Source organism: Micromesistius poutassou, assembly GCF_964030765.1.
Source record: "Micromesistius poutassou genome assembly, chromosome: 3".
In the NCBI taxonomy this organism is placed as follows: Eukaryota; Metazoa; Chordata; class Actinopteri; order Gadiformes; family Gadidae; genus Micromesistius; species Micromesistius poutassou.
Window position 1 is genome coordinate 16,902,678 of NC_140273.1, and position 26,984 is coordinate 16,929,661.

The 26,984-nt window shown below is 45.7% G+C and overlaps 3 protein-coding genes across 6 annotated transcripts; all 3 read right to left on the bottom strand.

Moving 5' to 3' along the window:
- Positions 1-315: 315 nt before the first annotated feature.
- Positions 316-19,811, bottom strand: dnm2b (dynamin 2b). 2 transcript variants are annotated; one of them, XM_084464958.1, is made up of 20 exons: positions 19,407-19,811; positions 16,757-16,830; positions 16,212-16,361; positions 15,191-15,394; positions 14,978-15,076; positions 13,840-14,000; positions 13,262-13,404; positions 12,252-12,387; positions 11,651-11,718; positions 9,312-9,450; positions 8,077-8,163; positions 7,738-7,808; positions 6,414-6,468; positions 5,649-5,759; positions 5,201-5,310; positions 4,871-4,982; positions 3,531-3,698; positions 3,009-3,229; positions 2,260-2,496; positions 316-1,543 (listed from the first exon to the last, which is right to left on the bottom strand). In XM_084464958.1, exons 1-20 carry the CDS (start codon positions 19,565-19,567, stop codon positions 1,474-1,476), a joined length of 2,577 nt encoding a protein of 858 aa, XP_084321084.1. In that variant the 5' UTR covers positions 19,568-19,811; the 3' UTR covers positions 316-1,473. The 2 variants fall into 2 exon arrangements, with proteins under 2 accessions (XP_084321084.1, XP_084321083.1); XM_084464957.1 differs by lacking the exon at positions 9,312-9,450 and adding an exon at positions 10,463-10,601.
- A 147-nt stretch (positions 19,812-19,958) lies between these two features.
- On the bottom strand, positions 19,959-22,658 carry LOC311341079 (CMRF35-like molecule 2; the record flags this gene model as incomplete). Its single annotated transcript, XM_084465989.1, has 7 exons — positions 19,959-20,401; positions 20,487-20,527; positions 20,644-20,748; positions 20,901-21,011; positions 21,369-21,707; positions 21,866-21,889; positions 22,649-22,658. 7 exons carry the CDS (start codon positions 22,656-22,658, stop codon positions 20,189-20,191), a joined length of 843 nt encoding a protein of 280 aa, XP_084322115.1. The 3' UTR covers positions 19,959-20,188.
- A 487-nt stretch (positions 22,659-23,145) lies between these two features.
- On the bottom strand, positions 23,146-26,824 carry LOC311340119 (uncharacterized protein). Of its 3 annotated transcripts, none has more exons than XM_084464985.1 (8): positions 25,475-26,824; positions 25,012-25,326; positions 24,674-24,733; positions 24,534-24,584; positions 24,183-24,242; positions 24,035-24,094; positions 23,722-23,829; positions 23,146-23,593 (listed from the first exon to the last, which is right to left on the bottom strand). In XM_084464985.1, the coding sequence occupies exons 1-8, from the start codon at positions 25,509-25,511 to the stop codon at positions 23,316-23,318; spliced, it is 969 nt and encodes a 322-aa protein (XP_084321111.1). In that variant the 5' UTR covers positions 25,512-26,824; the 3' UTR covers positions 23,146-23,315. The 3 variants fall into 3 exon arrangements, with proteins under 3 accessions (XP_084321111.1, XP_084321110.1, XP_084321109.1); XM_084464984.1 differs by lacking the exon at positions 24,183-24,242 and having other exon boundaries at positions 25,475-25,678; positions 25,794-26,816; XM_084464983.1 differs by lacking the exon at positions 24,183-24,242 and having other exon boundaries at positions 25,475-26,816.
- Between the last annotated feature and the right edge of the window lie 160 nt (positions 26,825-26,984).

Here is a 26,984-nt window from a genome sequence, read left to right on the forward strand (position 1 = left end):
AATTTAGAATAGATCACTCTTCAACTCAAAACAATAAAACAGCTCGTTACTACTAGAAACACAGTGACCATGGTGATGTAGAGTTCCATTTCATCACCTAAACACGCAGGTAACTCCTATTTGTGTCTAACCAGTGATCAAACGGAGTGTGTATAGGCGCCCTCTACTGGTCTGTGAAACAACTAGTTTCAGAACATGTGTGATTTGATCTGCTAGACGTGGGTCAATGGAGGATAATATAAAGGAATAAGTGAGGGAGAATTCTTTACTTTGGATGGTGTGTTAAAACAACAGACATGTAGAAGGAAGTGCAACAGATTTAGTTCCTTTATTTGGTCCCAGTTCATTCATGATCACACAAGGCCTCATCCATATTGGCACTAGTGTCTTGTTTTAACCATTCTGGGCTCTACCAGCACAGTAACTCAGTGGGAAAGCTTTAGGTTCAAGAGACACTTGCATTCATGTTTTTTCCAACAACATGAATCCAAACAACTCATTATAAAACTACCACTATAACCTTGATGGACATTATGAACTCTGCTCTTTATCCCTTCAGCTTTTAGTTGAATTGGTCCATGAAATAAAGCATTTTGAAAGCCAATAAAACACCAATACTGACAATCTATTTACGCTTTACATACTGTACATATTACATTTGAAAGAAATGGAGTCTTCTGACCTGTCAAAACAATGTTGTGCAACAATTACAGGTGCGAATATAGTTGTGAATAAAAGGCAGGATACAAAATCTACATTTTAGCAAAACATGAAATATGGAGTGTTTATTTGACTTCTTGTGCAATTTGCCTTTGGACGTACAAACAATACAGCTTTCTCAGTTCCAAAAGAGGCAGCATCAATTCGATTTCAGATAATTTCCTGTTCCCAAAATCAAATGATTCTCTAAAAAAACAATCGTCCCTTTTTGTAACACAGAACATTAAAAAAAAAAAAATGACATGCATGGGTGCTTTTTGAAACATCTGCATATTAAGTAAAACCCTGTTTTAGCAGAACTTCCGCCTTAAAGTCGAACCATTGTGATCCGAGCAGACGTGACGGTCGTAAAGGTTTTAGAAAATGGCTACATTGGGTTCCATAGCAACAAGTGCGAGGAGCGTTCAAAACCTGCGTCACACTCGCCTGAGCCTGGGTGCTCAGCCAATAGAAAATGACGACTCTTCAAAAGAGTGATAGGCCGGAAGTAGCAAACTTTTTGTATTTTACAGAGAACGTTTAGGAACTTCATATATTTTAGTAAAGAATATTAGAAATGTTCACCAACACTTAGTGGGACCTATCGGAACCATTGGTTTTTTGGGGTTTACTTACCCTTAAGGATTACCAAAGATAGTAGTAACACATTGATAAAATACACAAATATAAAATGGATTACATCCCTAACATCCTATTTAGAACAATTTAAGTAAAGGAGAAAATAATGAAAAACAAATGTAAGTGTAAATATGTCTAGTCAAGCAAGGATGGCTCGGAAGAGCGTATGATAGTAGGTCTGGTGGGTGCAGCGGGGGGTCTTCGACTGCAGAGAGAGAGAGAGAGAGAGTGAGAGAGAGAGCGAGAGAGAGAGCGAGAGAGCAAGAGAGAGAGAGAGCGAGAGAGAGAATTAAGTTGAGTGATTGAGGGAAATCTATAGTATGATGTCATCAGCAAGCTACAACTCTCGACACACCAATCAGTCCTTAATGCTTTGCTTCACCTGACACACATTTTGCTTACATTATCTTAAGTATGTTGTTGTAAATAGTTTGATCATGCGTGCATTTAGATTCTATTTCCTTCTTAAAGGTGACATATTATACCACCAGGTGTGAGTGGGATTAGTCGTTACAAGCCGTTCTGAAAATCTGCCTCTTTTGACATCACAAGTGGGCGTGTCCACCTAGATGTGTGCTGGATAGATGATAGATAAACAGGTGGACACGCCCACTTGTGATGTCAGAAGAGGCCGATTTTCAAAACGGCGTGTAACGGCCGATCCCACTCACACCTGCTGGTGTAACATGTCCCCTTTAATGCCTTTCTTCACCTGACACATTTCGCTTACCCTTATCTTATTACGTAGTCGTAAATAGTGTCATCGTACATGTATTTTCGATTCTAATTCCTTCTTAAAACGGCCTGAAGCCCTGTTAAAGGTGACACGGTATACCACCAGGTGTGAGTGCGATTAGAGGTGGTGGTTTAACGTGTCGTTATACCACCGCCGGTGGCGCGCTGCGCGGGCCCCACTCTCACCCTGGGATGATGGGGGGGATGCGGGCCGGTCTGGAGGGCATCCTCTGGGCGGCGCTGGGGTCCGCGGGGAGTCCGTAGGCCCCGGGGGGCCCCGGTCTGGAGGGGACGGACGGGACCCCGAACGCCGGGGACGGGTTGGGGGCGAGCGGAGGGCCCCCGGCGGCTGGTCCCCTCGCCACGGGGGGCCGGATGGGCGGGGGGGCCGCGGTGGCGGCCGTGCGCGACGCCGTGGGAGGACTGAGGCGAAGAAGAGAGGACACGGAGACAGCCGGGAGGTCACTACGGGCGCTCTCGCCAGGGTTAGGGTTAGCTTATAGCTACAACTATAATAATATAGCTTATATTTTAATCTATACACTTTGACTTACAGGTACAATGTGCAAAAAGAAAACTCCCTCCCCTTTTCCTTTTTGCATATTGTACCTTTAAATTAAATGTATGAATCATTTCTGGCGAGCTGCGTATTTGCATTCGGTGCCTGGTTAGGCATAACTCTCTTCTGAGTTGTAATGTTGGCCAAACATCGGATACGGAATCGGATACAGAACGTGATCTACGTTACGAAACTTCATCCTATCACTGTATTTATTTTGCCCGTGTTGAAGATTGTGCACTTTTTTTTATTTTTTCGATGATGACTCGACGACCTCCATAGATACACATCCCCCATTGTGGCGAGCGTCGTAACCTGCTGACTGTGGTTAGAGTCAAGCACCTGTTTGTAGGGCCGCTCTGTCGGCTGTTGTTACCTGGGTTCCTTGGCCAGCCAGTCATTGTTCACTGGAGGCGGCAGGGGAGCGGAGATGGTGCTGGTGCTGATGTCTCCTATGATGACCAGGGCCTCCTTGAGGGCCTGGTACATCTTCAGCATCTCGTCCCTCCTCTGGGCCTGCTCTGGAGACTCCTCCATCAGGCTGTTCTGGTCCTCGTACAGGTAGGCCAGCAGCTCGGCGTGGATGAAGTTCTTAGCCTGTAACAACACAAGGAGTTTTGTTGTCACCCGCCCTCGTTTTGAGCTGGAATACAAACACACTGAGATTTGGAATAGAATGTGTTCCAGGCTGAGAACTCTAGGAAAGAAGGGGGCGTATTATGACCCACAGCGACTTTGTGATACTTTATTTAGTACCGTCATGGGAGGGAGCGTTGAAATGAGCCACGTAACGTCATACTATAATTATACGTTACACTATAATATATTACTGATCCATATGGAAGCAAGACACAGCGACAGCCTCGTAACTAGGAGGCCTCCTGAGTGAAAGACCTACGCTGTTGATCATCAGGTGCATGATGGTCTTGGGCATGAAGTCCCGGATGGACTTGTTGACGATGCCGATGTAGGAGTCCACCAGGTTGCGGATGGTCTCCACCTGTCTCTCCAGCTGGGGGTCCATGGACACGCTGTCCCCAGAGGTCATTGTGTCATCGCCGTCGCCCTGGCAGGTCAAAGGACAAACACTTTAGATTTCACAAAAACTGCTATTCCTGCCCTTCAGGAATGGGGTAATCCTTGCTTTCCCACTTAGACATTTTATAGGGATTCCGTGGGAATATTTTGTTAAAACCCTGCTTTGCAAAAGTATTGATTATTGCATAATAGCACAATCACTTGGTTCCGAGATTTGTAGTTTATTTTTATTTAGCATCTATTTCAGCATCGGCTTATAGAAACAGATGTTGTTTCTGTTTGAGCTGTACTTTATTTCTGCCTGTGGCATTCCTATCTGTACAGCCTGAACGAGTAAAAGCGCTTAATTGGAAAACAGCAACACAAATGGCTTCAACTTTTAACAAACGTAAAACCTGCTCTATTCTCTCGGTAATGTTTTTTAGCTAGGGGTGGAGGAAAAACGTATTAATGTGAGTATATTTGAGTATAGGTGAACCATATTTGTTCAGGTTGACCCAAGAATCGATTCAGTGGAAACATATGAATGAGTGCCATCCTATAGAGGGCGCTAGAGTGTATTCGCCTGCAGCTCAGTCACATCATCATGTTCTGTTCTGTTCATCCACTTCCACATTAAAAATAACAGCGACAGTGACAGACCTGTAGAATAAAACCCCTGCGTTGAACCACACACAAGATAAAACGGCACATCAGAAACGTAATATTCTATCGAGATTTTTACAGAATCACAATATTTACAAAACGGCACCATATGGCAAAAATCGTTGTAACATTGTATTGTGAGCTCCGTTCTGATTCCTATCCATAATTACGGCCCCGTCCACACAGAACCGATTTTTTTTTGTGAAAACGCATAAGTCTTGTGCGTTTGGGCTGACCGTCCAGACGATCCAGCGTTTTAATTGAATTACTAACTGTAGGCCTACATTAAAAAGTATTTCTGCTCAATCTAAAAGGTGTAACAAATACTTTCTCCTCCTTGAATGTATGTTTGTATACAACGCGCAGGCTTTGATGCACTCGATGCAGCTCGATGCGTTTTCGCAATGGGTCCGTCTTTACGGAGATATTCCTGAAACGTATCAAAGGAAAACGGAGGGGAAAAGATCGTTTTTTCGCCCGTGTGGATGGGGCCTACATCCTACCCACTCATTGGGTGTGAATAAAGGGTGTGAACGCTGTAAATGTAGGGAGCACCTGGCTTTTCTCCGGATGCACGCCTGCTCGGAGGAGGGAGGCCTTCCAGCTGTCCACATCCTCCTGGGTGTCACAGCCAAGCTCGATCTGACGGAGGTCTTTATACACGTTCCTGTAGCAACACACACACACACACACACACACACACACACACACAAAACATGCACATACACAGACACACACACATGCATGCACGCAATTTGACAGATCAGTCCATTGGTTCACATGGTGTGCGTGTGCGGCTGTGTGTGTGTGTATGTGTCTTTGTTTACGGGTGCTTGCTTGCGAATGTGAACCAATGGATTGTATGCATGACGTATTAACACACACCTCTGCTCCGTGTTGAAGATGGCGAACACGTGTTTGCTGGACATGAAGCCCTTCTCCACATCCCTGAGATTCAGATTGTCAAGAGGCAGCATGTACTTCTTCTCTTTCTCCTTACAAGACCCCCACACACACACAAACGTACACACACACACACACACACACACACACAAACAAATAAACACACACACACACACACACACACACACACAGACAAGATGTCAATAAAGCACACACACGCACACACACAGACAGGAGGTCAATAAAGCACACACACATACACACACACACACACACACACACACACAACAGGTCAATAAAGCACACACACGCACATACACACACACACACACACACACACACACACAACAGGTCAATAAAGCACATACACACACACACACACAGACAACAGGTCAATAAGTTGCACACACACACACACACACACAGTTACCTCTTCATCCTTATACCAGGAGAGGGACTCGGCGGTGAGGACAAACCAGTAGTCCTTGGATCCTCCCTTCATGATGCTGATGTTAATCGTCAGCCACCCTCTGCGGATCACCTGAGCACACAGACGACAGCTGATTGGCTCCACACGTCCACAGGCATCATGTACAGTCCACCTGTAGGCCCCCTGAGCACGACCCCTCAGCCCTACCAGCTCACTGCTGACACTTATCCGATCATATACAGATCAATGACTCAAATGAATGAAAGGAATAAATATGAATCCACTAACCAAGGCAAATAAAGTAGTAATGATAATTATTATCATTATTATAAAGTAGCAGATGATACCAAAAGCCTCATATAAAGTTGTACTTTTTATTTAATTAAATGCGCGAGGTATAATATTGATCCCCTCCCAGTTAAATAACAGTGTTCTTGCCCCTCTTACTGGCTGTGCTACTGGGACGTGAACCAGCATAGCTCGGCTGGCTGGGTTGAGTGGAAGTGGTTTTGGGAGCGCCTGAAGTAATATTATTGTATACAAATAATAAGAAAAAGTATTTGCAGAATATCAGTTATAGGAAGTCATCGTATTTATAACATCATTGAAATCCCTTGATCGACATTGAATACAGATCCAGGTTATTTTAAGCTATAAGTTTAGACTTTAAAGGTACAATGTCCAAAAAGAACACTCCCACCCCTTTTGCTTTTTGCACATTGTACCTTTAAATTAAATATTAGAATGTGTGTTTGTATTCAGTACCTGGTTAGGCATAACTCTCTTCTTAGTCGCGTTTGATGCACTTCTTGTTTGTGCGCTGGAAAAGGGATATAACATGTGAGTCACTCCAACATATCCAAAAAATCTTTAAAGGTGACATATAGTCCAGTCATTAAAAAAGGTCAAACTAATTGCAACAGAAGCAAACGCAACAGATTTTATATCCTCAATATGTCCTGAGTAAGGAAAAAAAAATCCCAGAAAAATCCCATTAGGGGAAAGTTTAGAAAAAGACCCAAATATAGCCTATTCATACGTCTATTCATATGGTCAATTTTTTAACCTTTAGATATCACCATGACAATTCAACATTACAAGTCTTTTGAAATTGTTTGTTAACATGGGCAAATGGTGCATAATCTAATTACGTATGTGCTAATTTGCATAAATACCACAGATCTAAACATTGGGTAAAGCCAGGTGAAAATGTCTTGTTGACATCTTACAAGCGTCGTACAAGACTTTATGTTAAGGTTTGAATGGAACCCATTTAGGCTACCCATGAGAATTAATACATAGAGGCAGGAAGAAGTACTTTAAACCAGCCTTTATTAATTATTATTGCAGAGAGGGGGTTTGGGGCTGGGTACGTGGGACTGTTTCTGGGGGATGAGTCTGAGGGAAGAACTGGAGACAAGGGTAAGGAGAATGCAGAAGACAAAAGGTAGGTAAAATAAAAAGTGGCTGGGTCAAACAACCTTTCATACCTGACAGCTTAGTGACAGTTGATTGAAAGTCGAGTGGACCTTGAATGAATGACTGAATCTCCGACGTTTTCACCTGGCTAACCCAATGTTTAGATCTGTTGTGGTATTTATGCAAATTATTACATACATAATTAGATTATGCACCGTTTGCCCATGTTAACAAACAATTTCCAAAAACTTGTAATATATTTTTTGTTTGCCTTGAGGCAAGTAATAAACTCAGTAATTTTCATGGTGATATCTAAAGATAATCTAAAATTTTACCCTATTCACGTGAGAAAAAGAATAAATAGGCGTATGAATAGAGATAGATATTTGGGTCTTTTTCTAAACTTTCCCCTGATGGGATTCTTCTGTTTTTTTCCCCCTTACTCAGGACATATTGAGGATACAAAATCAGTTGAGTTTGTTTCGGTTGCAATTTGTTGTAGGTTGACCCCCATTTTGGCTTAAAATGACGGGACTAATATTATACCACCAGGTGTGAGTGTGATTAGCCGTTACAAGCTGTTTTGAAAATCTGCCTCTTCTGACATCACTGGTGGTATTATATGTCCCCTTTAACTTTCTCCCAGGAATGACAAAAGTCTATTTCATACTTGGCAAAACCGATGAAGTCCTCGTGGTTTGTATTGATGTAGGACAGCTCTATGTCAATCAGCAGCAACACCTGTAGGCACACACATGGACAACATGTGACAAAACATTCACACAAACACAAACGCACACACACACACACACACACACAATCACAGACACGTCAGAACGCATGCATAGTTAGTCAATCCATGTCTGTTTCCCAAGATGGTCACGTAAGGTTAGGACACACACATACACGCTCATCCCTTGTTGTACTTATCGATGCTTCCTCCGTTCCACCCCAGGAACTTGAGGGCGCACACACACACACACACACACACACACACACACACACACACCTGATCTTTGGTTTTACTCTCTCTGTCTCGGACATGGGTGGTGACGATCCGCTCCGTCTCTTCTCTCAGTCTGGGGTAGGAGGTCAGCTGTAGGGGACAGGCACACACAGCTGCAGGTACCCACGTCGTGTCGGTGGAAACAACGAGGAGCAGGACTGAGACGGGACTACACGGGGACAGGGGTCTCACACCCGGTACCCCGGGATTACGACGGGAACGGGATTTACAGTGGCGGGAATTTCATCCAGGAATGCATGCAGATGGCTGGGTTGTTTTTTTTTGCGAGAGATTGCAGTGCAGCACAGACATGCAGGATTGTTTTTCCCCCTCCTCTCCGCCTTGAGGAGAGCACAATGTCACATGAATTTGGACGGTAAAGAGAAAAAGAAAGGTTAGCAAGGGCAGCCTTGCTTGGACAAAAACAGCACATGGAGCCCCTGTTGAGCCCCTGTTGTTGATTAATAATCATACGTAGTGCCATGCTGAGTCCCAGGGTGTTATGATCAGGACTATGAAGAATATGGTAGATAAGAGATAAGATGAGCAGAGGCGATCCAATGTCAATGCAGGGGTTTGAGGTATTAGGGCTGTGTGCGTGTGTGTATATGTGTGTGTGTGTGTGTGTGTGTGTGTGTGTGTGTGTGTCTGTGTGAGTGTGCGTGTGTCTGGGATGAGGGTGAGACAGGGAAAGGGATTGCTCCCTACTCCAAGCGCTCTTTGACAACACACGCCGTGCGGTGAAAGCGTTGACACTCAAGCGTTGACACTCAAGCAGGCTTCCTTCTTAATGTGAGTAAGGGATTATGATAGGCTGTGCAGGGAGGCGGAGTCTGGGATTGAAAGACGAACCAATCAGGGACGTGGATTTGCGGGGGGGGGTGCGAATGCTTGGGGTGGGGGGGGGGGGGGGGGGGGGGGGGGGGAGCGGGGGGGGGTGTGGGAGTGGAAGGATTGCTCAATGGAGAAAAATCCAGAGAACCGAACCAACATCCAGGCATCTGGTGTTGGCGGAGGGTGCGAATTAAGACTTTCATTAAATTAAATGAAACAGGGGAGGGGTAGTGATGACGCAAGATTAGACGAGGATGGGGGTAACAACACTAGACAAGGACAAGCAAGAAGGTAGTCTGTGTTTTCTGTAGTATTTATGTACAGTCAGGCTATACGCTATCGGCGCAGCCTGCGCTGTGATTGGTTGATTTAATTCCACATTGGGCTCTGGTTGGCCTGTTTACCTTATCCGTGCACTTCATGATCAGCGCCGCGAGCTCGGAGACGACGAGGTCAACGCATTTCAGACAAGGGTCTTTCAGCTTAATGATCTGCTTTTTCACTATGGCCTCAAACGCCAGGTCTGGGGTGAACAGGCCTGTCCTGCAGTGGGCATCATGGGAGTTGGAGTTTTAATGGGAGGTGTAGGAGGACAAAGTGGGGGGGGGGGGGGGGGGGCGCAATTGAAAGCCAAAGTGGAAGTAGGGAGAGGAAGGAGAAGGAAGGGAGCGAATGGGGTAGTGAAGTACATGTTTGAGACGTATAAAATGCAGGTCAAACAGGCAGATGCAAGAACATAGCAGCACTACGGAAGAAATTTAGTTCAGTTAGTTTTCATTTTTTACCGCAGACAATATGCATGTTCCTGCTCAGAAATGAGACGTAAGGATTTACTTAAATGGCTGACCAGTATTTGTCAACGGGCGACTGTCGTTCTGACTTCACATTAAACACGTTAAAATAAACAAACCACAGAAACACAATTAAGAAAGTTGTTCATTGCCATCCAAGGTGTGTTTTGCGTACGGGCATGTGTGTGTGTGACTGTGTGACTGTGTGCGTATGTGTGTGTGTGTGTGTATGTTAGGGGTGGTTGAATGGTTACCCAGGCAACCATTCAGGTGAAGTCACGGTTCCGTTGGTTTCACGGTATTTCGTTACGGTTTCGGTTCGGTACTACACGTTTATTCTGTATGAATGAACCCAGGGCAGGCTCACTATGGCAACAAATGCCATGTTTCCTGTCCGTGCCCTCACATGAATGTCTGTCCTCACATAGAAGAGTATACTTGTTACTCGATATGAGATACACGATATGGCTGCGAATCCAAAATGTACTCAAAACAGGGCACGCCCTTTCCTGCCTTCACGCACCTCAATCGGCCCCCAAGTTTGCGCACCGAGCCTGGCGTGTCGTCCTGTAGGATATGGTTTGTTTGACCGGAACCGTGACCCCGCCCCCCCCCCCCCTCACCCCCACACCTAGTGTGTGGGGCGCGTGTTTGCGGGGTCTTGTGTGTGTGAAACCCATCAGTGTTGTATTGCATGTCCCTGGTTGTGCTGTACGGGGGGGGGGGGGGTGGACTCCAGACAGGCATCCATGCGGCCGCTGTACCTTGTCGGTACACTGCCTGAAAGTATTGATGAGCTCCTGGATGACCAGGTCGATGCATTTCAGACACGGCCCTTTCAGCTTAATGATCTGCTTTTTCACTATGGCCTCAAACGCCAGGTCTGGGGTGAACAGGCCTGTCCTGCAGGACAGACAGACACACGGACACACGGGATGACGGGACACACCGAAATAGACACACGTACGGACATCGATACACACACACAAACACACACCAACGTGGAGACACACGGTAGGAGATGAAGGACAGACGAATAGGCAGCAGTGTTGTAAACAGACATGACAGGGATGACGAGTAGACAGCAGAGTAAAACACACATACAGACATCACAGGGATGACGAGTAGACAGCAGAGTAAAACACACATACAGACATCACAGGGATGACGAGTAGACAGCAGAGTAAAACACACATACAGACATCACAGGGATGACGAGTAGACAGCAGATTAAAACACACATACAGACATCACAGGGAAGACGAGAAGAGAGCAGAGTAAAATACGGACATCAACGGGATGACGAGTAGACAGCAGAGTAAAACACACACAGACATCACAGGGATGATGAGTAGACGGCAGAGTAAAACACACATACAGACATCACAGGGATGATGAGTAGACGGCAGAGTGAAACTCAAAGAGACAACGCAGGGTTGGGGAGAGAGACGCGGACAGAAGCTCAAAGAGACAGAAGACGGCGTGTCCTCGGCAGGATCTGCGGTTCAGTACGTTGGCCACAGAGCAGATCCGGGGACAAAGTCAACAGCGAAACACAACGAATCATAAGCAGACACAGAAGTCACGCACACAGGAACTCCTGCATCTGTATGAAGATGTGGCCACCGGCACACAGCGCGTGGTAAACGGGTGAAAGGGCCCTCGATTCAGAGGGCCCTGGAATCTAAAACTGATATGGTTTATCTGTAGGTCATGAAAAAAGGCGATTTTCCCCCTAACAGTTTAAATGAAAACAACGTGAAAGTGATTTGAGCTACTGTGAGGAAAAGAGAAGCATGGGGGGGGGGCATACAGAATTCCTTTCACGGGGCCCTACCCCTGTCGGTAGGAAGGAGGTAGGCGACAGACAAACAGAGAGAGGGCACAAGTTGTGTGTGTGTGTGTGTGTGTGTGTGTGGGGGGGGGGGGGGTGCCAGACTGCGTGGACTTGCCTGACTCCGTGGATGTTTTTGATGGCGTAACTGATCTCTTTCCTCAGCTCCTTCTCGTCAAACTCCATCTGAGGCATGCACCGCACACACACGTCACACACGTCAACATAAGACAGCGTGTTCTCTGTGCTGTACACACAACGCAACAGCTATTGACAACATTTCTGATGCTATTGTTGCTATTGTACGTTGTACATCCCGTTGTACGTCCTGGCACTTAATAATAGAACTTAGCATCGTGTAACATCTTATCCTTTGTTGTATACGGGGAAAGGGTTAACCTATAGCAATTTTAAGTGCATGGCACTTGTTGTTTCTATGAACATAGAAAGACACTTACTGCACCGACTGCAATATATTGTCGTTTCTCTTTCTTCTGACAAATGTACTTACTGTAAGTCGTTTTGGATAAAAGCGTCTGCTGAACGCCCGGAATGTCAATGTAAATACAAGACTGTAGAAGGTTTCAAATCCTGATTCACCGTGGGCCTGTATGAGCCGTGCGTAACAGCCACGTTGGAGTCACTTCCGCCTGCGGCCTGCTGGTGTTGTTCACGTGCGTCCGCTGTAACAGACGTCCGTTGGTTATGGTCGGACTCACCCTGACCAGCTCGTAGGGGAAGCGCTCATGGAAGATGCGGTTTATTTTGGCTCCGCCAGACAGGTTGGACGTGTCCACCTGGTCGCCCGATCCCTCGATGCACTTCTCAAAGTCCACGCCAAACTGCTGCACCATCCTGCGTGCACCCACAGACAGCATGAATTCATACGTGTGTGTGTGTGTGTGTGTGTGTGTGTTTATATGTGTGTGCCTGCAGTTTTTATACAGTATGGACATATGCCACATCACTGGCACTCACGTTTGAACATCTAAGCGGTGTGATCCGTAGTCTGTTTGTTTGAGAGTCCTGCTCCCCGTACACATACATTGCTGAATTAATTCCACTCTTGATGCCGTTAGTAATTTCACCATGTTGTACTACTGGCTGTTTGTACTACATTCTACAAATGATTAAACAAACATTCTGACCATCATTTTTTCTTACCTTGGTCATAGGTTCATAGTTTACCTGCCTCTTTTTTTTCACCAGCCCGCCCCTTGGTGTGTGAGTGTGTGTGTGTGCGTGCCTGTGTGGGCACTGACTGCAGCGGGGCCTTGGTGTGTGTGTGTGTGTGTGTGTGTGTGTGTGTGTGTGTGTGTGTGTGCGTGCCTGTGTGGGCACTGACTGCAGCAGGGCCTTGGTGTGTGTGTGTGTGTGTGTGTGTGTGTGCGTGCCTGTGTGGGTACTGACTGCAGCAGGGCCTTGGTGTGTGTGTGTGTGTGTGTGTGTGTGTGTGTGTGTGTGTGTGCGTGCCTGTGTGGGTACCGACTGCAGCGGGGCCTTGGTGTGTGTGTGTGTGTGTGTGTGTGTGTGTGTGCGTGCCTGTGTGGGTACTGACTGCAGCGGGGCCTTGGTGTGTGAGTGTGTGTGTGTGCGTGCCCGTGTGGGTACTGACTGCAGCGGGGCCTTGGTGTGTGAGTGTGTGTGTGTGCGTGCCCGTGTGGGTACTGACTGCAGCGGGGCCTTGGTGTGTGAGTGTGTGTGTGTGCGTGCCCGTGTGGGTACTGACTGCAGCAGGGCCTTGGTCTTGCGGTTGGGGTCATCCGGGCGGAAGCTCTTGTGTTGCTCCACCTCCTTCTCCAGGGACAGCAGCTGGCTCTGCATCTTGCTGCGCAGTGCGGGCAGGGTGTCCCTGATGTGGTTGGTGAGTTGCTGCAGGGGACCACGGGAGTCGCGGTGAAGACGCGGTCTAGAGGTCGAGCTCTGAGGTCGACGGCGTTTCACTTCGTCTGACTTATTCTATGTTTTTCTTTGTTCTTTTGTTTAAACAAGCATAGATAAATGAAACATATGGAGGAATTTATACACGCAATGCATGCGTGTGTGTGTGTGTGTGTGTGTGTGTGTGTGTGTGTGTGTGTGTGTGCTTGTGTCAGCGTCTGTCTATGTCTCTGAATATGCTTGTCTGTCTGTCTGTCTGTCTGTCTGTCTGTCTGTCTGTCTGTCTGTCTGTCTGTCTGTCTGTCTGTCTGTCTGTCTGTCTGTGTGTGTGTGTGTGTGTGTGTGCATGTGTCTGTGTGTTTGTGTCTGCGTGCATGCGTGTGCGTGCGTGCGTGCGTGCGTGCGTGTGAGTGTGTGTGTTCTGACCTGGTTGAGGGTCTTCTGCAGGTGAGGTGTGCCCATGTGTTCAGCGATGTGTCTGTAGGCCGGGTGCGACAGGAAGAACTTCCTCTCGGCCGCCAGCGCAGCGGAGATGTCCTTCCTCCCATCGATGTCCTTCTGGCTGCGGTTCACCACCCCGATGTATCCTGCAGGGGGCAGCGCATCCCCCTTCTCACCAGAGGCCCACAGTACAACTGGCACCACAACACTGTTTGTGTGTGTGTGTGTTTGGGGGGGGAGGGGGGCAGGCGCCCATGTATCTATGGGCGTGTGGGTGTGTGTGTGTGTGTGGGGGGCGAGCGTGTGTGTGTGTGTGTGTGTGTGTGTGTGTGTGGGGGGGGGCGTGCGTTCGTGCGTTCGTGCTAACCCTAATCCTTTACCATATACCGCCATACTGGTATTTGTTTACACAACGTTTGGAACGCTGCGCCGCGTGACTGTTTCAGACGGGACCCTTTTCAATGTTGCGCTTCTAAACACGCATGGTACAACTGCAAATCGAAAACAGCGTCGCATATTCGCTTCAAATGCTTTCTTTTCTTTTCAAAACTTGGGAATTAATACGGCGCGGTACCGAGCGGTTGAAAACAATATTGGCGTCTCCTGTGGCTGCCTTGCGCACCTCCGTTATATTACTTAATATTACGTGGGAAGTTATGTTTTAAACCCCGCCATGCACGCAAGTGTAAACGCGAGCAGCATAGCTGACTACCTGCTTTCAGCGCGTATTTATTATTATTATTATTATTTTAAACAATTTATTTTAAATTAATCGTTTAGATTAGTCGTTATAATATTACTCCTAAGTGGCAGCAGTAGTGAACACCTGATTATGCATGAAAAAAAAAATACCGTCATATACCGTGAAACCGTTAGAATTTAGAAAAATACTGTGATATAAAATTTTTGGTCATACCGCCCAGCACTAGCGTGCGCGCACATGTGTGTGTGTGTGTGTGCGGTGTCTGTGTGTGTGTGTGTGTGTGTGGTGTCTGAGTGTGTGTGTGTGTGTGTTTGTATGTATGTGTGGGTGTGCGGTGTGTGTGTGCATGCGTGCGTCTGCGTGTGTGCGTGTGTGTGTGTGTGCGTATATGTAGCCACGCATGCGTGTGCGTGTCCTTACCCCTGCGCAGTGGGAGGAGCTTGTTTTCCAGTATGTCCCTGGCGTCTGTGCCCTCATCCATCAGGTCCAGCTTGGTGATCACACCGATGGTCCGCAAGCCTGAGAAACACAAAGCTCCCCTGGTACCACTGTAGCGTATTCCCCATTCAAAGTCCCCACAACACACACACACACACACACACACACACACACACACACCACACACAGTGTTACCTTGCGGGTCCACCTCCTTGGCGATCTTCAGGGCGTCGGAGTTGGCCAGGTCCATGTTGGCCGGGGTCACGGCCAGGATCAGGCAGCTCTCCTTGGTGATGAACTGCAGCAGCATGTCCCGGATCTGGTGCTCGATGTCCACCGGCTGGTCGCCCACGGCAACCTTGGTCATCCCCGGCAGGTCGATCAGCGTCAGGTTCAGGACTGGTGCGAAAGGCGCAGGAAGTGCAACGTTAAAGGTGGCATATTACGCCACCAGGTGTGAGTGTGATTAGCCGTTACAAGCCGTGTTGAAAATCGGCCTCTTCTGACATCACAAGTGGGCGTGTCCACCTAGATGTGCGCTGGATAGATCAGTCCACCAGCCGACCCAGTGGACTGTAGCAAACGTTGCTCATCTAGCCGTCACACATCTAGGTGGACACGCCCACTTGATGTGATGTCAGAAGAGGCAGATTTTTAAAATGGCTTGTAACGGCTAATCACACTCACACCTGGTGGTATAATATGTCACCTTTAATCAACTTTCCCCTGACTACCAAGGAAGAACTCACACAAAGAAGATCGTAGTGTGGAAGTGTGTTTTCTTTCTTGGCCCATTGATCTTGCACATCACAATAGGCTATATCTTCATCTCAGTTTGCAATAATGTTGCTTAAAGGTGCGTTCACATCAAAAGCAAGGCTTATTTTTGGTTGTGGCTTGAGTACATACAAAGACAATGCAAAGACTTTTCTCGCCACGTATGGCTCGAATGGCGCGCCGCAAACTAGTCCAAACAAGTTGAAATATTTGAACTTTGAGGCAAATTTCCCCCTGATGCTTCATCACTCCAGCGAGAAAAGTTTGAGGTTCGCACAAGGCAAGGCAAGGCAACTTTATTTATAGAGCACTTTTCATCCACGATGCAGACTCAAAGTGCTCTGAGGAATGTTTGCTTCGCTTTTGGTGTGAACGCACCTCGTCGCTTCATCAAATGTGTTAAACTGATGATTTGTGTGCGTCTTTCTGAAGGGGTTACCGTTTGGGGAGTAGACACACAGGTTGATGGGGACGGGCGAGATGCCCTTGTTGGAACCCGTGATCCTGTCCGTCTCCGCCTCGATCTCCGCACGCACCTCCTCAAAGTCCACAAACTTGCGGCTCTTACAGTGCAGGAACTCGGCATATTCTAAACGGGAGGATGTTGCAGACCCGTGGAGAGGAAGGAAGGATGTGGTTGTGGTTGAGCAGTGGTAGGAGTTATGAGCGAGAAGAGACAGCAGGAGCATAAAGACAGGATGCCCGTCAAATGAGTCACATTGATCTGTCTGTATTAAAAGGACTTCACAGTGTGTTTGTGCGTTGTTGTGTGTGTATGTGTGTGTGTGCGGTTGTGTGTTTGCCTAAAAATGAACAATGTGTTTCTTCTCTTCTACAGGTTCCTTCCTGGCCATCAAATCGTTCCTGCTGTGTATGTGTTTGCATGGATATGGACACGGAGTGGAAGTGAGGATGTGTGTGTGTGGATGTGAGGATGTGTGTGTACGTGTGTGTGTGTGTGTGTGTGTGTGTGTGAGTCCTTGCCTGATTTACTGTTAATGAGCTGTAGGACGAGGGGCCTGCGGGTGACGATGCCAGAGCCTCTGGGCAAAAAGTCCCTGTGGTGAAGATAGTTTCATTACAGTGAATTACTGTGAAACACCAACACACATCAACACATCGACACTCACACAAACAAATGTCGGCGCACACACATAAACACATCAACACACAAGTCAGCACACACACACACACACAAACAAATGTCGGCATACACACATAAACACATCAACACACAAGTCAGAACACACACACAAACACACACACACATAAGACAACCCACACGCCCAAACACCGACATCTACACACACACACACATGTACAAGCAAATCAACAGACACATTAACACACACAAACATCAGCACACACACCTCAACCCATGCACCCTGAAACACACACACAGGAACACATGAACACCCCCACACACAGACACACACACACACACACACGTCACACGTCAACAAGACCACACTCTTCTTTATCTCAGTCTTTTTAATGCTTTGCATCAATGAGGACTCAGTAAGCTGAGAGTGAACCAATAGATACTGCGTCAGTGTTCAACTGGCAGGGTTGCAGATTGTGCACCAGAGACAAACACTGTTGCGTTGCCCTGCGCATATTAATGAAACTCATGACTCTTTCTTTGTTAAGTTGATCGTTCATTTCTGTTTGTTTTTAAGTCTTCATGTTGGCCTTTTGCCTTGTTTTGACTCATTTCATTTGTAATGTTGACCTGTTTCGATGTCATCTATATATATAAATGGATTAAACATAAGCATACGTCTTTCAGAGAAACACATTTCCCCATTTATATTGTATTCTTAGTTTGTTTTCATTATCGTTTTTTTTATTTTTATTGTAACGTTTGGGTTCTGTTGTGTCAGTTGTGTTACCAAAACAATATGTTGGGCACTTTAAATCCATGCCTAAAGTTTCTGTACATGTGTATGTAGATGCATGCAAGTAGAATTGAATATAACTGGAACATGAACATAGTATCGCTGCCATTTATCATAAATAATTCTGTGTTCCAAACCTCCCTTGTGACTTCTGTCTCTGTCTCTGCAAATCGATATTCAGTGGAACTGCAATGTTTCCAGGCCACTGACTATGCATCTCCCTGGGCTGTGTGTGTGTGTGCCTGTGCGTGCGTGTGTGTGTGTGTGTGTGCGTGTGCACACCCAACGGGATTGACAGATAGCTCTCTCTCTCTCTCTCTCTGTCTCACTCATTCACTCAGTCACTGACTCAACTCACTCACTCACTCACTCACTCACACACACACACACACACACACACACACACACACACACACACACACACACACACACACACACACACACACACACACACACACACACACACACACACTATGCTGCTGACCAAGCACTGGGGGATGTTGCATCGTTGTCCTTCCCTGCTCACTTCCTCTTGCTCACTGGCTCTCTGGAAGAGCAGCTAGAATACCAACAACTCTCATCTCACCCACCATCTCAATGAGGCTCTCTGCTTCCAGGGGCGATTCGTGCTAACGTGTGTGCATGTGTGTGTGTGTGCATGGAGGTGGCAGTGTGTCATGGGCATAAGTCACTGCAGCTGGTGACATCACCGAAGCTAGCCTATCAATGCCCCCACTGTCTTCCTCAGAACCCCCCACCCCCAGCGGACAAAGGCAACGCAGCAAGAGACCAGACATGGACCCCTCACTCACATCAAACAAAACGAAGATGAGTTTTGGAAAAGAGTCGAAGCATCTTTTGTGGAATTACATTCAGTGATTACTTACACGCAGGATGCCACACACACATTGTTATTGCCAACAGCTTCGACTGGAAGCACAATAGACCGCTGCTGTACTAAAATGCTGAGCCTATTAGTCATCTTTTTGGATTGTTTATTCTATCTGACTTACTCAAAATCTTCAATTAAATACAACACTGGTGTTTGTGCTGCTGACAATATAATATAGCACGGTTACTTTGATAGGGGTTCAAATTCCCATGATGTTTATCAGGGATGACAAAATCATGTTGTACCTTGCCCTGAAGTGTAGCATATTTACCTGACCGCCTGTGTAATACGGCAGCTTTTACGTCTTTACAACCCTGGTCTTCTCAAAGAGACATAACCTTTGGAAATGTTTGACATAACCCATTAGGTGACAGGACAGTACATTTTCAGGCAACAATGTATATCAGAACACAAATAGAAAGTTTGTGTACTGATCCTTGGTTGCAGCCATGAGCCAGTCATGATTCTGTATGCTTCCACCATGCATTTGAATTATACTTATCGGGAGTTTTTATTATTATTATTATTGGGGGGTTAGTCCGTTTAGTAACAGGCGTATTGGTTGATTAAGAACAATGACGCGGTTCTGCTTTTATAACTGTATTTGTAACATTTGTTGTAAGAAAGTACCCAGAATAGTCCACGGCAGTTTCCGTTATTCCCGGATTGGTAGAAAAGCTGAAAGACTGGATGAGTCATTGAGCGACTTTAGATTTACGCATGACTTTGAAATTTGCTTTAATAAAGACCCGATTTGGAAACACAGTATAGACAGAACTCGAGTTCATTCTGTATTTGTGGTTATTATGTAGTCCTCAATTAGGAGTTATAAGTTATATCCAACCTGCCCACAAAATTTTCCAAGACGGAGCTTTTCCCTGCGCTCTGGCCGCCGACGACAGCTATCTGGGGCAGGTCCAGGTTGCAGCTCTGGCCGATGGAGCTGAACGCGTCTTGGAGTTTGTTGATGAGAGGGATTAGATCTTCCATTCCCCGGTTCCCCATAGCAGCACCTCGGCCCAGCGGGCTTTGCTCTGCTCACCTCACGGTCTGAAGACAACGCGACGCTCTGCGCTTAGCTTTTGTGCTGGCAAACCAAAAAAGTTCAAACGGGAGTTACAGCTGTTTTTCTCTCTCTCTCTCTTTTTTTTTTTTTTACAATTAAATTTGATAAGAGCATACAGCTAACCCCACAGTATCGATAAGAGTAACAATCTATATCGATAAATGATCATTGATTGTAAAACGTCAAGCTATACTTGAGAGTAAGTAAATAAGTTCTGTCATCATCCGGTCAGGCGACAGCCAGCCTCCACTGGCGATACCCCGCCCTGTGCGCTCATTGGTCAGGTAAAATGTCTATCTAGGCGAACGCTTTGACTATTGAATGGGAGCGAAACATGTATTTATTTGCTTTATATTATACACGACGATGACTACAATTAAAGTTATAGAGGGGAAAAAAAGTATAGCGTTCATTATGTAATGATATATATGTGTTTGTAGACTGTATACAGCGTCAAATAGGCGTCAAATAACTGCACCAGCTGAGCACTTAGTCCTTTAATGTTGACAGTAGAGAACGGTTTTTCTGTTGTTGGGGGTTGACTTCTGTACCCACAACCCTTAGGTAGGCGGCGGCCTAGACCTATCACTTTGGATGACATTGACAGCTGAATAGATGCAGAATGAAGAAGGTGGACGAGGTGCAGATGGAGCAGAAACGGGGTGCCTCACACTGGCGTAGTGGGCGGAGTCGGTCTCTAACGTAGGGAAAGTCCGAGTGGAATAATCCAAAACTAAATCATCCCCCAAATCTGACGCTGGAGGGCGCTCGATCTGAGGAAGAGAGAGGATCGTATGTTGACAATCTGAAACGCGCAAATGCCTTCTTAAACCCTGCTCTATTTGGATTGTCACATACCTTTCTGTTTCCAATATACGGTGTCGTTTGCCCTGTTCCCGCTGTAAAACATTAATAGCACGTTAGCACCCACATTTAATGATGAATCAATTGTAGGATATTATTAGGAATGATAACGCTGCATTCTGGATTGAATGCAAAACTAAGTAACTCTGACCTTGTGCCTCTCTCTGTCTGTGTCTGTACATCATGAATGATAAGAGAAGACAGCCGAGCAGCAACACACTCAGGATCCCAGACACAACTGCACTTAGTGAGCTTCCTGCAGTTTAGAGACACACACAATATAATAGGCCTACATATGCATAATATATATAACTGCCCAACTCGTTAAAATATAAGCAACATCGATTTATATTTATATTTATTTGTCTTTCTTTATTTCTTATTGAATAATAGTCGTGTTCAGATTACCGTTCTTTGTTGGGAGAGGAGCGACTGTTGGTGTTGACTGGTGTCTGGCGGGGTATTCAGAAGTCAAACCAGGTGGCGTTCTCGGGGAAGCGGCCTTGATAGAGGGTTTCACTTTCACATATCACACACACACACACACACACACGCACACGCACACGCACACGCACACGCACGCACGCGCGCGCGCGCGCGCACACACACACACACACACACACACACACACACACACACACACACACACACACACACACACACACACACACACACACACAATTTTACACAACCGGAAATATCCCTCTGGCAATAAGTGACCATCCAGTCAAAAGTGAATTATAGCCTACAGTAAAAGCCTAGATTCACAGGCACGCAAAGGCGTGAATTGTGTAGCCGCGATATCACCTTCAGAAGTGATAAAGTTAGGGAGAGTAATTATGTCTGGAAAACATGACTCGATCATTTCCTTCTCACCTGTCAAGTGGATTTTGGTATAGTTTGCTGGTGGCTGTCCTCGGTCAGAGAGACACCAGTATGTCCCAGAGTCCTCTCCTTTCAGATCCATGACGGTCACGGTGAACCTCTTATATCTCTCATTGACCCGTATGGAAAACCTGCGCTCTTCAACGCTGTTACCGGTTTGCGTTGAATTGATCACCACCTGGCAATTGTATGGACTCTGCCCTTTACAGAGACTCTGCCATTCCGAAAACGTGTTGTTTTCGGAATGGCTCTCTGGGTAAGGACACGCTAGTTTAACTGACTTGGCAGCATCACCAGAAACCATTTCCTTGGGTGCAATGCGATCCCAGTCTGACAACAAGATTAGATTCGATTCGATTATTCAGATTTAGTGGAATATTTAGATATATTAGATACAATTTGATTAAACTCAAATTATCTTAGATTCGATTAAGATAAAGATTTGAAATTAGATAGATTAGATACAACAGGTCCTCTGAGATCCATACCCGCTGATGGCTTGCAACAATAACCTGCAAGGTAAATCCAAAAAGGTTAGAGCATAGCATCTGTTTTAAATTGCTAATAAAGAAATATTAAGAATTATTAAAATAAATTGCAATTATTTGAAATTCTGGTAGGATAAAACCTGTACTATACTGACACCTTAACCTAATACAAACTCCAACCCTACCCAAACGCTAATATATTACTAACTATTAATAGAGCCAGAGTCTACCATGACCTTATGAATGATTAAGCATGGCCTACCCGATATTAAGGACAGGAAAAGTTTGAGCAATAATTGCCATTTGAAGTCCATGGTCTTCACCCGTATATGTTAGCTTTGTAAAGCGGATTGTTCTTAGCCCTAATAAGCAAAATATAGTATTTATCATGCTCCCCCACTTTCACTTCCTCTTCCTTCCTTCTCTCTCTCTCTCTCTATCTCTATCTCTCTCTCTCTCTCTCTCTCTCTCTCTCTCTCTCTCTCTCTCTCTCTCTCTCTCTCTCTCCCCCCATCATTACATTTAAATGTTTTAAAATTAGAAGTGTTGGTAGATTAATTAGGAATCAATGGTTTGCAACAATTACTATCTGACGCAAGATACATAGGCCTACTCGTTGTATTGAATTATTATTCTTACAATAATGGGTTTATTAATTATTTATACACAGGTCCTTTTCAAACATGACAGATATTTCGTGTGATTTATTATTTAGTTCATTTGGCATGAAGCACTGCTCTCTAGTGGCCAATATATAAGAATCATGAAAGACGCTGCCTTTACGCTGGACCATAGCAAATTCTACTATATGGTTCTCTCTAGCGGTGACGAGGATAACATTTTGAAACATGGGTCAAACTGGTGAGTTAGGTACACATTTTGTTTGTTTCATCGAGCTTAATTTTTTATTTTTTTTATTTCAGCTATACCAGTCCTTGCTCATTATCCTGGAGGACTTTAATATAGGACTAGACTTGTCATCTCATGTTAAATACATTTATCTGCATGAAAAACCCTCTTGTAAGATGTAATTATCTTCTCTGTTAAGTGTTACTGAAGTTTGTAAATGCAGAGAGCAAATCAGCAATCATAGAAAGGCAATACCTTTCTATGATTACCGATGCATTGGATTTATTCAAATGTTTGCATATTTTCACATCTGTGCGGTTGTGTGTGTGTGTGTGTGCTTGTTTGCCTGCATGCACATTTTTGTATGTGTTCATTTCAGTTTCCCACATTCACAGAAGAAAGTTCCAGTCACATAAGAATTTTAATGACTAAAGACCATGACGAATGACAATTGGAAGAATATAAAAATAGAAAATAGATAGCATATTTTGATTATTATCCCACTATACGAAATAAATAAAACTTTTAATAGTAGTATACTATCACTATTAATAGTATTTTCCGAAAGCAGAATCACTCTTAATTCCGATCATCCAGGCCCTTACTGAGTAATTTTAACGGTAGAATACATGACAGAGTCTGAGCTCCTAATGAGATCCACATTGGAATCATTGTTGTAGTTCACAGTGGAGTAGAAGACACCTGGCTGCTCTGGACTGGAGGGGGCCGACAGGCTCTGATCTGGTTGGTCCTGAGGCTTTGGAAACCCACTGACATTGGAGTAAATAGCGCTATCAGGGTGCGGATTGGTCAATGAGGTGGGAAGGGGGCCGTTCCTCCTCGGGTCTCCTAGATATTCATTGGTGCTTTGGTTTTTGTCTGCAAATAAAGAAATGACAAGACCCAGTATATATATATATGTATTAGTGTAGTAAATGGCTTGACAGTGATTGTTTCCGTTGGTTCATTGTGGAGGAAACCTGGAGGTGGGTCTATTTCGGTCATACCCGAAGCAAACGCGGCTCTTCTGCGTTTTATCCTGCAGAAGATCAGAAGAACCAGGGCCAGCACCAGAACAGCAACGCCAAGGGCTGCTCCTATATATGTCACCTGATCTGTTGAGTATAAATTACTTTTTAAATTAATTTATTCATTCTCACACACATACACGCAAACACACGCACGCACACACGCACACACACACACACACACACACACACACACACACACACACACACACACACACACACACACACACACACACACACACACACACACACACACACACACACACACACACACACACACACACACACTTACAAGGCAGATCACCAGCCATGCTTCCTCCTGGTGAGCTTTCATTTTCGTCTGTTGGGTGTACTAAAATAAGAAATAACAAAAGACAGAAAGATTCCATTGACTCTACCTCACAGTGCCATATCCTGTTTATTATACTTCCTATATTTACCTGTTGGTTTAAACTCTGTTGTAATTGTCTCTTTGACAGCATGAACATCACTCTTCACAACTTTAATAAAGATGGTTAGAATGGAATAAGCAGGTTGTGAAATGGTAAACAAGCAGGCAACTACTATTTCATCAAACCTAGAGGCTTGGTTTGGTCACGCGGTTTAATGTCTGATAGCTGTTTCTGATCAATGTGAATGTGCTCCAAAACCCGCAACACACACACACACACACACACACACACACACACACACACACACACACACACACACACACACACACACACACACACACACACACACACACACACACACACACACACACACACACACACACTTATGAGACAGATTACCAGAAATGCTTTCTCCTCGTGAGCTTTCATTTATGAAGTCTGTTGGCCGCGCTAAAGAAAGTAAGAACAAAATAAATATTGCATTGAGTATACCGCACAGTGCCAATGCAAAACCTGGTAATTATGCTTCCTATATTTACCTGTTGGTTTAAACCCTTTTGTAATATCTTCTTTGACATCATGAACATTGCTCTTCACCACTTTGATAAAGTTTGAAAGGAAGAAGCAGGTCGTTAAATGGAATTATGTTAGATGTGGTTAACAAACCGAGTACTAATTAGATTTGATTAGATACAACTTTATTATATAATTTAACCTACAAACTATAAGTCAAAAGTTTGAAGTCTGATTCCGCTTTCCGACAAACAAAAGGGGAACTAATGTCCTCTGATATAGGAAGTATGCTGAGCTGTCAAACCAGAAAACAAAACAAAAAAACGGTAAATACCGGTAATACATAGAAAAGGGATCCTCTCACCATTGATTACCTTGAGATACACTTCCACATATGTGTCGCAAGCGAACCTTTCTATCCCACACCAATAAGTCCCAGCGTCTTCCAGGCGCAGATCCCTAATAGTTGTGATGAATGTGTTTCCCTTGTCTTCGATAGAATACCTATCCGATCCTTTGGTCTTAGGCCTACTACGTATGAGAACGTCCTTGTCATTACATTGTCCCTTACAGAAGTATTTGATGTTGCTACGTGCATTGATGTGAGTGCATTTGATTCTGACTGTTTCCCCGACCCGTCCTTCCACGGTCAGGCGCTCCGTCCAAGCTATGCAACAACCTATCAAAAAGCAAACGTGTTCTCCGTTATAACAACCACTCGATGATGTACACAGCAACAACAACAACAACAACAACAACAACAAAAAAGAAGAAGCTGAAGATGGCAGAATCAAGGTGGGTATAAACGGACACTGAGCGAACCTTACCATTCAGTAAAAAGAGGAAAGTGACCGCAGCCTTCATCTTTCCTTCAGGCCGCTCTGCTCCTCATAACCCTCCGCGGATTTAATGGCGCCGTGTTGAGTGAGTGCTGCTTCCTCTTCGCTTGGTTGGCTTCTCCTTTCTTGTCGCACTAAACATTCCGAGCTGTTTTATATTCACTTTTTGTGAAATGTTGTTGATGCAACTTCCTGACATGGTTCATTTTATAATGTTAGATATTAAAAGAGATGTGGCCAATAGATATACCGGTATATGTTTAATGTAGGCCTACATCTAATTAATAGAAACAAACTCAACTCACACCTCCGGCGGAGCTTTTCTAGCATCCCTGTGGAGGTTGGGGGCATTGAGCCAGAGTGGGCGGTGTTCAAAGCCTCCATTGCTGAAGCTGCAGTGGTGAGCTTTGGCCTCAGGGTCTTAGGTTCCTCAAGGGGCGGTAACCCTCGGACACCGTGGTGGACACCGGTGGTCAGGGAAGCCGTCCGACTGAAGAAGGAGGCCTTCCGGGGTATGTTATCCCGGAGGACTCCTGACGCAGTTGCAGGGTACCGGCGGGCTCGAAGGGCTGCAGCCGCTGCCGTGTCGGAGGCTAAGCAGCGGGTGTGGGAGAAGTTCGGAGAGGACATGGAGAAGGACTTTCGGTCGGCACCAAAGTGTTTCTGGAAGACCATCCGACACCTCAGAAGGGGGAAACGGGGAAACATCCAAGCTGTGTACAGTAAGGGTGGGACTCTGTTGACCTCGACTGAGGAGGTAGTCGAACGTTGGAAGGAACACTTTGAGGAACTCCTGAATCCGACTAACACGTCCTCTATGATGGAGGCAGAGCTCGAGGTTGATGGTGGTTCATCGTCAATTTCCCTGGTGGAAGTCACTGAGGTAGTTAAACATCTCCGCAGTGGCAAAGCCCCAGGGATTGATGAGATCCAGCCAGAAATGCTAAAAGCTGGCTGACACGCCTATTCAACATTGCGTGGGAGTCTGGTACAGTGCCAAAGGAGTGGCAAACCGGGGTGGTGGTTCCCCTGTTCAAAAAGGGGGACCGGAGAGTGTGTGCTAATTACCGGGGTATCACACTTCTCAGCCTCCCTGGGAAAGTCTACTCTAAGGTGCTGGAAAGGAGGGTTCGGCCGATTGTCGAACCTCAGATTGAAGAGGAACAATGCGGTTTCCGCCCTGGACGTGGAACTACGGATCAGCTCTTCACTCTCGCAAGGATCCTGGAGGGGGCCTGGGAGTATGCCCATCCGGTCTACATGTGTTTTGTAGATTTGGAGAAGGCATATGACCGGGTCCCCCGGGAGAAACTGTGGGAGGTGCTGCGGGAGTACGGGGTAAGGGGTTCACTCCTCAGGGCCATCCAATCTCTGTACTCCCAAAGCGAGAGCTGTGTCTGCGTTCTCGGCAGCCAGTCAGTTCCGTTCCTGGTGGGTGTTGGCCTCCGCCAGTGCTGCGCCTTGTCACCAATCCTGTTTGTGATATTCATGGACAGGA

Excerpts from the sequence above, each read along its gene's own strand:
- LOC311340119 (XM_084464985.1), bottom strand. The coding sequence starts at position 25,511 with ATGAAGGCTGCGGTCACTTTCCTCTTTTTACTGAATG. Across the intron at positions 25,327-25,474 it reads TTTCCTCTTTTTACTGAATG|GTTGTTGCATAGCTTGGACG; the intron begins GTAAGGTTCGCT and ends GCTTTTTGATAG. Across the intron at positions 24,734-25,011 it reads GTATCTCAAGGTAATCAATG|TGGTGAAGAGCAATGTTCAT; the intron begins GTGAGAGGATCC and ends ACTTTATCAAAG.
- dnm2b (XM_084464958.1), bottom strand. The coding sequence starts at position 19,567 with ATGGGGAACCGGGGAATGGAAGATCTAATCCCTCTCATCAACAAACTC. Across the intron at positions 7,809-8,076 it reads AGAGTAAAACCAAAGATCAG|GTGTTGCTGCTGATTGACAT; the intron begins GTGTGTGTGTGT and ends GTGTGCCTACAG. Across the intron at positions 4,983-5,200 it reads ATCTTCAACACGGAGCAGAG|GAACGTGTATAAAGACCTCC; the intron begins GTGTGTGTTAAT and ends GTGTTGCTACAG.